Raw genomic sequence first — 10,605 nt, 5'->3', positions numbered from 1 at the left:
CGTAGAGTCGATGATATCCATTTTCTGCTACATTGGTTTTTTTCTATTGCAATTTTCAAATAATACGAGTACGCAAAGGCTTAAGTCGTGCGGGGCCGACCATGTAATACCCTATAACACCAAAATATGTTAAAAACCCTCTTACTTCCAAACCCATTTTGGAAAATTTCGTTTTTGTAATAATGTCAGAGAGCCCTCCCGGATGTTAACCGCAACGCACTCCGTAGTGTTGTTATGTATTCAAATTAACTGCACACGAAAGTTGCGGTCCATTTTACAGCTAAATATAAGCCAATGGTCATTCAAAATGCTAGACTTCTTTCCTGCTATTATATTATTCTATTTTCATGCAACATTCCGTGTCGAAAAAATACAACAAGTAAAAAAGCTGAATGTTCGGCCGGTCCGAACTTTGAATACCCTCCAACATATGGTACAAATTTGGCAATTTTCAAAAAAATAATATCCGTTAAAATCTTAAAAATCCTGAAAGTAGCCGTATATTAGGGCAACCTTTGTCATAAGCTATTCAAATGCGAAACTTGAAAAAAGCCTGTTTATAATGTAGCTAAAATCATCAAATTACCGTATATAGGGAAGTATCGTGGAGGTTATAAAACGTAGACATGCGGAGAAAATTTTCTGTCATAGGCTTTAGTATCCATTACGAACTTCGAATATCGAATTTGAAATTGTTTCGGTAACTAATGTCGCTAAAACCATCAAAATACCGAATATCGGGGGTACCGTTATATGGAGACTATACGAAGACATGGACCTGCACAAACAATTTTCTGTCATAGACTGTAGTATTCATTACGAACTTTAAGTACCAATTTTGAATCAATTCCGGTGAATAATGTTGCTAAAATCATCAAAATACCGAATATCGGGAGATACCGTTATATTGGGGCTATACCAAAGCGTGGACCTATACATACAATGTTTCGCCACACAAACTAGGACCCATTATGACCTACAAATACCAATTCTGAGACAAATCCGTGAACATTTTTGGAAAAAATCATCAAAATACCGAATATCGGGAGGTACCGTTATATTGGGACTATAACAAAACGTGGACCGATATATCTCATTTTCAATACAAACCATCCTAGACACAATACAAATTATTTTGCTAAATTTTGACGCTCTACGTCAAATAATGTTGCCTATGTCGTGATTTCAACAGACAGACAGAGAGACAGACGGACATCGTTAAATCGACTTAGAATTTTATGTTGATTATGAATATATATACTTTATGGGGTCTACGACGAATATTTAGGAATGTTACGAACGGAATGACAAAGGTGGAGGGTATAAAAATTTAGATTCTCAGTGCTATTTTGCCGGTTTCGCCCTTTGACCATTTAACAAGTGCTGGAGAAAAGCCCAAATGTTGATATTATTTGCCGATTTTGCACAATTCTCGCTCTCACACTCGCGCACTCGAGTGTGGTGAGATAGACTGAAAGTAAGAGAATTGTAGTTGTTAATTATTTCTCACATTTCTCATTAAAAACATTAAACGCTCATCTACTTGTTTAGTAAACATAGCAAAAATAAATACGTTTAGTGGGCTATAGTCAATCGTTCGGAGCAGATCGTTGCTTTGTGACTTTTAGATCACATAAATAAAAATTTTTAAAAATTTATTAATAATTTTTGCAGTCATAACGATATAAACAATATAAAAAACGAATGCAAAACCGAGAACAATGTCCATCAATCAAAACGAAGTAACTCACAAAGAGGTAAATAATTTCTAAGAAGCTGAAATGTGTGCGTTTGTGTGCTTGTTAATTTCCAGTCAAGCGGAAAACCGAAAATGTGGACTATGACCTTTCGTTCCACCTCTAATTCGATGACAATATCATGTGTAAACACAACATAGACGTAGGAAAAAAGTGCATTTCGATGTGGGGCCCACAACGAATATTTGAAAATGAAAATAAAGAAAGCGTAAACCTGCATAAGTAATTTTTTGTCATAGGTTGTAGTGCCCATTAAGATATAAAAATACGTATTTTGAAATAATTCCAGTCTATAATGTCGCTAAATTCATCAAAATACCGAATATTGGGAGGAACCGTTATACTGGAGCTATACGATAACGTGGACCGATTTATTGGGTCTGACATGAATATTTCGAGGAATTACGAACGGAAATGAGGGTATATTAACTTTGTTATACCGTTTGTAACATCCCTAAATGTTCGTCGTAGACCCCATAATGTATATACACTGGTGGCCAAAACTAAAGCAACTGAAATTACAAGGAGAATGAATGCCCTGTAACTTTTTCAAAAATTAAGAAAATGAGAAAGTTTTTCTTGTTTTAAATTAGGTACTTTATTCACTTTTTAAAAACCTAAAACATAAAACCAAAATTCATTTTTATATAAAAGAATAATGTTTGGTAAAGTCAATTAACCCGATTTTGGCTTGGACAAAACAAAAGCAACTCTGTTGTTCATTCATATAACCGCTGCAATTTCAGTTGTTTTTACTGTGATATTTATCGCTTTTTGCTTCCTTCGACAATTTCGATTGTCATAAATCCTTTTTGAGAAGTTTTTTACAACAGTATGTGTTTTTCTTTTCGTTTTTTAAGTACTGCCCAAAAAAAATTTAAAAATGGCTAAAAGCAAATACAGTACCTGAATAAAACGGCAAATTATCAGTGACTATCAAAACAACATATCACAGAAAATGATTTCCGAGAAATATTTCATAAATATTTATGTGATTTCATAATTATTTCTGTATACTAAGTCAGTTTTTTGAAACTGGATCAGTAGTAACAGTCTATAACGGATGAAGGCCGTGAAAAACTTCATCCCGTACTGATCCACAACTTGTGAGAGAAATAAAAAACAACTATTTAAGAGTTCAACTGGATTGGTGAGAGAGCAATCATTGAATATAAGCTCGAGATCAGTGCGTAGACGAGTATTGGCAGTTGGTCTGCATGCCCGTAAGACATCAAAAAACCATTTATATCTGAAACAAGTAAGCAAAGGCTACAGTCGAGCGGGGCCGACCGTTGAATACCCTACAACACTATTATAAACGATACAGTTTATATAGGCGAGATACTCGACAGAATTCCACAAGATATTGTGACAAATAATTAAAGATAACCATCAGGTTTCGTTCTCTAATTTTCGAATAATAGCAACTTAAACGATTTTGCTTATTTCCAATTTATTGGTAGATGCCCTAGATCTGGAACCAATATTTCCCAAAGACCTATAATCTCTCAGAAGTGGCGAAATATTAACATTTATTATTGGTTTTTGACTGAAACGCATCTATATGAGATACAGACATTTGAATATGTTCTTCAACGAAATAGTCAGAAGTGCGTCTTTCCTGTATTTGTGAATTCTCCAAAAAGTCACTGCAATGGGCATTTTCGTATTTTGTCGACAAAAGTTGGCAAACTATTTCACACATTGAATATTTTTGGATGGCCATCCAAAACTGTTTGGCTTTTGCAATGTCCGGTAACCCCCATTCAAATGTGCGTGTGGATCGGGCGATAATTACGACCTGCTGACAATTTTGCAGTTTTTTTGGTCCATTTCAACCCCTAAATATATGGCGATCATCTCCAAAAAGAGTAGGCTTCTATTCTGACCCTCATCTTATCCCCATGCAAAATTTCGTAAGAATCGGGCCATAAATGCGATCTGTATATGATATCCTGATATCCTAACTACTTAGTTTTGTTAGCTGTAGAAATATTACCAAATGTTTAATTCAAAATGAAAATATGCCAAAAATATGACAAAATGGAAAAAATATGAGAAAATTTTACAAAATCAATATTTTCAGCTTTAGAGAGATATTTTTATGCGATTTTTTAGACGTTTTTTCTTTCCTGCCAAGAGGCCATTCTGAATTAATGAGAACTGTTGAAATCAGTTCAGCCGTTCTCGACATATAAGAGATCTTTCAAGCATATATTATTTGATAGACATATATATCGCACATATTTTGCTATATATCCGATTTGTTGGATGTTAACATCAATGTAAAGATCAGAAGTGACCTTGTCATGTCTTTGTGATTTCGCCGGGATTTAAAATATTCGCGATTTAATGAAAAATTTTGAATTTTTTCAACACAAAAGATATGGTCTATTTTACCCGCTAAATATTATCCGATGACCACCCAAATTGGTAGGCTTCTTCCCCGCCCTAAACTCTAGCCACATACGAAATTCCGCGTCGATTGGTCTATAATTGCGACCTGTATAGCTACTGCAAAATCCGATATTTTTTCAGTATTTGGTCCATTTCGACCCCTAAATATTATGCGATCATCTCCAAAAGAAATAGGGTTCTATTCTGACCCTAGCCCCACCTCCATTTTAAATTTCGTGAAGATCGGACCATAATTGCGACCTGTAGAGTGATTACAAATTAACATGGACAGACGGACAGACGGACAGACGGACAGACGGACGGACGGACATACATAGCTAGATCGACTCAGCTCGGCGAGCTAGGAAGATCCATATATACTTTCCTATATGGGAAACCAATATTTCGAGGTGTTACATAAATTCTGGCCCAATCAAACTTATAATACCCCCAACACATAGTGTTGTAGGGTATAAAAATCAGAAAGACTTTCGGAAACGATAATATTAAGTGAAATCAAGCTCAATGGAAAAAACATTATTTCTGGGATGAGTCTACGTTTAATATTAAAGGCTCAGACGTGAAAAATTTTACGGTGAGAAGACCAAAAAATGAAGGACTCAAGCCGCAATGTTGCAAAGGTATAGTGAAGCATGAGGGAGGGTCAAAAATGGCGTGGCGCTGTTTTTCTTTCTATGGACTTGGGCCTATCCATAAAATAAAGGAAGTTGTAGATCGGTTTGTTTACAAAGATGTGTTGGACATCACGTTGTTCCCTTACGCTGAGTAAACTATTCGGCTGATTTGGGTGTTTCAGCATGACAATGATCCCAAACTTGTATCAAAACTTGTCAAATATTGGTTGCGGGAGTTAAAAATTCATGTTTTCTTATAGCCGGCACAATCACCTGACCTAAACTCCTTAGAAAACCTTTGGAGTATCGTAGATAGGAAGAACAATAGAGATTCGGAAATAAATAAGCACAGCATTTTATAAGGATTTGGGGTGCCTGGGAAAGCACACCCAAGGATCAAATTGAGCGTGTTATAGATTCAATGCCTCGTAGGTGTGCAGCTGCTATCAAAAATAATGGTTATGCTATCGACTACTAGCCAAAATTTAATTATTTTAAAATAAAAAATCAAAAGTTGCTTTAGTTTTGACCAAGCAAAAATTGGGTCATTTTAGTTTTCCACATATTATTTTTCGTCCAAATTAATTTTTGTATTTTTATTTTTAGTTTCTTAAAAGTGAATTAAACCCCTCATTTAAAACTTAAAAAATAATTACGATTTGTTTATTTTTTAAAAGTTACAGGACATTTATTGTCTTTGCGATTTAAGTTGCTTTAGTTTTGGCCACCAGTGTATATTCATAATCAGCATAAAATTCTAAGTCTGTATAACGATGTCCGTCTGTCTGTCTGTCTGTTTAGCAGAATAATTTGTATTGCGTCTAGGATGGTTGGTATTGAAAATGAGATATATCGGTCCACGTTTTGGTATAGTCCCCATATAACGGTACCTCCCGATGTTCGGTATTTTGATGATTTTTGCCACACTTTTTCATGGATTTGTCTGATAATTGGTATTTGTTGGTCCTAATGGATTCTATCTCCGGTGGCGAAACATTGCATGTATAGGTCCACGTTTTGGTATATCCCCCATATAACCGTACCTCCCGATATTCGGTGTTTTGATGATTTTTGCCATATTTTTTCACGGATTTGTCTCAAAATTGGTATTTGTAGGTCATAATGGGTCCTAGTTAGTGTAGCGGAATATTGTGTGTGTAGGTCCACGCTTTGGTATAGCTCTATATAACGGTATCTTCCAATATTTGGTATTTTGATTGTCTAAAAATTGGAATTAGTTGGTCATAATTGGTTCTAATGTTTTCTTTACCTTAAGGTGGAGGGTATTAAAAGTTCGGCCCGGCCGAAATTAATGTTTTTTCACTTGTTTTCGATAAATTTCTGATTTAATTTTCATTCTCACGGAATGCAAGACACAGACATAGTTAGAATAAATTTCACAATAACTTTTTCTTTAGACGACAAATTGGCAGAATGAACACTTAAAAAGGCCGCCATAAAGTTAAGTTAGAAGACATTATTGATACCAACGACCTGATAATGATTAAACGTAAGACCTCTTGTGAAGGCTATGTGGCGATTATCAAGGGTTATTTTCGACTTTAGAATCGTTTCGATAAATGAGATAAGAAATGTTTACTGAAAAAATAAACCAAAGTTAAATAAATATATTACCCCACATATTTGGCTGATTGGGCGAGCGTAAATAATGGATTTTAGGAAATAACAAGTTAAAAAGCACTAAGTTCGGCCGGGCCGAACTTTTAATACCTTCCACCATTTGCAACGAATTTGGAAACTTTTAAAAAATAAAATCCTTAAAAAATTCTGTTAAAATTTTAAAAATACCGAATATAGCCGTCATATTGGGGTCTATACGACGTGGACATACATAGGCATTGCTTGTCATAAGCCATTACTATATTCAAATTGGAAACTTGAAATAAACGGTAAATAATGTAGCTAAAATCATCAAAATATCGTATATAAGGAGGTGCCGTTAAATTGGAGCTGTGCAAAGACCTGGACCAGCATAGACAGTTTTCTGTCACAGGCTGTAACATCTATTACGAACTTCAAATACCACATTTCAAACAATTTCGGTGGGTATTGTACCTAAAATCGTCAAAATACCGAATGTGGGGAGGTACTGATATATGGGGCCTATACGAAGACCTGGACCCGCACAGACAATTTTCTGTCACAGACTGTAGTATTCATTACGAACTTCAAATACCAATTTTCAAACAATTCCGGTGAATAATGTCGCTAAAATCATCAAAATACCGAATATAGGGAGGTACCGTTATAGGGGGGCTATACGAAGACGTAGAACTGCACAGACAATTTTCTGTCTTAGGGTGTAGTATCCATTTTGAGCTTCAAGTACCAAATTTGAAACAATTCCCGTGAATAATGTCGTTAAAATCACCAAAATACCGAATATCGGGGGGTACCGTTATATCGGGGCTATATGAAGACGTGGACCTACATGGCTCATTTCTTGACTTAGGATGTAGTATCCATTACGAACTTCAAATTCCAAATCTGAAACGATTCCGGTAAATAATGTCGTTAAAATCATCAAAATACCGAATATCGGGGGGTACCGTTATATGGGGGCTATACGAAGACGTGGACCTGTACAGATAATTTTCTGTCTTAGGCTGTAGTATCCATTACGAACTTCAAATGCCAAATTGGAAACAATTCCATTGAATAATGTCGCTAAAATCCTCAAAATACCGAATATCGTGAGGTACCGTTATATGGGGGCTATATGATAACTTGGACCTACATGGCCCATTTACGAACTTAACCTGCCTACTGGCAAAATATACATGTGTGCAAAATTTTAGCCTTCTGTCTCCATTTGCTCGAAAGATAGCGTGATTACAACAGACAGACAGACAGACGGACAGACAGACAGACACACAGACAGACAGACGGACATGGTTAAATCGTCTTAGAATTTTCCCCTGATCAAGAATATATATACTTTGTTGCGTCTGACATGAGTATTTCGAGGAGTTACAAACGGAATGACAAAATTAATATACCCTCCATAGTATGGAGAGGATATAAAAAACGAATGGCAATATCATGCGAAATATTATTATTTACAAGTAAAAAAGCTGTAAGTTCGGCCGGGCCGAACTTTGAATACCCTCCACCATTTGGTACAAATTTGGCAATTTTCAAAAAAATAAAATCGGTTAAAAATTCTGTTTAAAATATTAAAAATACCGAATGTAGCCGTATATTAGAGTCTATACGACGACATGGACCTGCATAGGCAACTTTTGTCACAAGCTACTACAATATACAAATGAGAAACTTGAAAAAAAATCTGTTTATAATGTAGCTAAAATCATCAAAATACCGAATATAGGGAGGTACCGTGGGGGTTATAAAACGTGGAACTGTACAGACAATTTTCTGACATAGGCTGTAGTATTCATTACGAACTTCAAATACAAATTTTAAAATAATTCCGGTAAATAATGTCGCTAAAATCATCAAAATACCGAATAACGGGGTTACCGTTATATGGTGGATATAAGAAGACGTCGACCTGCACAGACAATTTTCTGTCATAGGCTATAGTATCCATTACGAACTTCAAATGCGAAGTTTGAAACAATTCCGGTAAATAAGGTCGCTAAAATCATCAAAATACCGAATATCGGGGGGTACCATTTTATGGGGGCTATACGAAGACGTGGACCTACATGGCCCATTTTCAATACCGAAAGTCCTGCAGACATAGTACAGATTTGAGTAAAGTTTTGTCAACTTACCTCATTTCGAGCGGAAGCTAGAGTGATTTCCACAGACGGACAGACCGATAGATGGACGGACATCGGTAAATCGATATAGAATTTTATGCTGATTTGTGGGCTATAAAATGTATATTTCGAGGTGTTACAAACGGAATGACAAACTTGAAATAATTTCATCAAAATATCGAATATATGGATATACTAGAGGCTATTGGGAAATAATATAGAATCTTTTCTGCCAGAGAAGGTGGTGCCCTTTAATAACTCTAACTATCAATCTTTTTATGCTAAATGATATGCAGCCTTTGGGATAATTTACATTTACATTAAATTTTTCATTGGGTCTCTGTATAAATTCAATTAAATTAGGTTTCTTTTCTTACAAATAAGTCTTACTGATCAGTATTTTTATATTCTCTTCCAGTTCATTGATCTACGAATCCCAATGCCCTGGGGTTATGTTGTTGGACGTTGGTATGGCAATCGTAAAGTAAGACCCATATTGGCCCTGCATGGTTGGCTGGATAACATGGGAACGTGGAATACATTGATCCCACTGCTACCGGAACACATTGGCATACTCTGTATCGACTTGCCGGGCCATGGTTTATCACCAAAACTGCCGCGGGGTATTGTCTATCACGCCGTCGACTATGTGTGTGTGATTTTGCGAATCATGGAAGAATACCAATGGCAAAAGGTTTCAATTCTGGCGCATTCAATGAGTTCGATGATCTCCTTCATTTTCGCCTCACTTTACCCCGATCGTTTAGACATGTTGATTAGCATCGATATTGTTAAAACAAGATATAGGCCACCCAGTGCTCAAATTGAACACATACGGAATAATATTGAAAAATATCTCATTGAAGATGATCGTTTACAGTTGGCCAATCAAATGGAACCACCCTCGTATAACCGCGAACAGCTAATGCAATTGATGTTCGAGGGCACAAATCGTTCAGTGACCATAGAGAATTGTTCGTATATCTTGGAACGTAATATCACCAAATCCACCAAATATCCGGATAAGTATTATTTTTCACGTGACGGTCGTGTTAAGTATTATTTTGAATTCACCACTTCACCACCGTTTGCCGCTGAACTGGCACGTCGGATACACGACGTACCCTATTGTGTGATCAAAGGGTCTCAATCGAATTTTATTGATGAGCAAAGCGATGAAGTCATTGAGATTTTAAAAAGCAAAAATCCGCATTTTGAGCTACACGAAATCGAAGGTACCCATCATGTACACCTGAATAATCCTCAGGCTGTGGCTGCCGTATTGTGTACCTTTATTAACCGCCACAGACCTCCAATGATAGAAACTTGGTCACTACGTGAGGATATGGAGGAGGACGAAGAACGCGAAGAGAAACAGGATGAGGTGAAGAGTGAAAAGAATATCAAGTCGAAAAAGAGAAAAAGTAAATTATGACTGTTGCCTGTATCTGTAATGGATGGTAGCAGTCGTGATCTGGATATTACATGGAAGAGTGCTTGTATGTGTTTGGGAAATTACAAATGATGCAACGCTATAGATATTCAGCCATATGTAACCTCTTTATATGCATACTAAATATTATTAATAATCTTCACAACTTTAGATTCGTAAAAAGTATTATATTTATTATATGAACAGATGATGAAAAAGAAACATGAACATTGTAAATTCTGGATTAATCCACTGAATTAAAAGCTGTAAATAGTTTGAAAATGTAAAAAATGCAAAATGTAAAAATTATTAGTGATTAAGATTATATTAAACAGCCATTATTTTAAACAGCATGTATTCTTTATGATAAAAATAAAAAAAACAAGTAAGCAAAGACTATAGTTGGAGGGGCTGTCCGTGCGATACCCTACACCACTATAAAAATGCATGGTGTTACTTTGAATATTTATCCAAAATGAGAAGGTATAATCAACTTTGGATCGACTTGATCCTCTCGTACCAAATAACATTGCCATAGACTGAATGATATGACTTCGAGAAAAATTATATTAAAAACAAGTAAAAAAACATTAAGTTCGACCGGGCCAAACTTTTAATACCCTCCACCTTAGGGT

At 35.8% G+C, this 10,605-nt stretch overlaps 1 protein-coding gene across 1 annotated transcript; it reads left to right on the top strand.

Annotated features, from left to right (window-relative positions):
- Positions 1–1,584: 1,584 nt before the first annotated feature.
- LOC101890435 (probable serine hydrolase) lies at positions 1,585–10,192 on the top strand. Its single transcript, XM_005185170.4, has 2 exons — positions 1,585–1,757; positions 8,957–10,192. Exons 1-2 carry the CDS (start codon positions 1,722–1,724, stop codon positions 9,971–9,973), a joined length of 1,053 nt encoding a protein of 350 aa, XP_005185227.1. The 5' UTR covers positions 1,585–1,721; the 3' UTR covers positions 9,974–10,192.
- Positions 10,193–10,605: the final 413 nt, after the last annotated feature.

This window comes from Musca domestica, unplaced genomic scaffold, assembly GCF_030504385.1.
Source record: "Musca domestica strain aabys unplaced genomic scaffold, Musca_domestica.polishedcontigs.V.1.1 77, whole genome shotgun sequence".
Lineage (NCBI taxonomy): Eukaryota > Metazoa > Arthropoda > Insecta > Diptera > Muscidae > Musca > Musca domestica.
This window is presented reverse-complemented; position numbering and strand designations above follow the sequence as displayed.

What these genes read in the sequence shown, in the direction of transcription:
- LOC101890435 (XM_005185170.4), top strand. Translation starts at nt 1,722, where the DNA reads ATGTCCATCAATCAAAACGAAGTAACTCACAAAGAG. An exon ending in ACGAAGTAACTCACAAAGAG is followed by an intron (nt 1,758 to 8,956) that starts GTAAATAATTTC and finishes ATTCTCTTCCAG; the next exon opens with TTCATTGATCTACGAATCCC.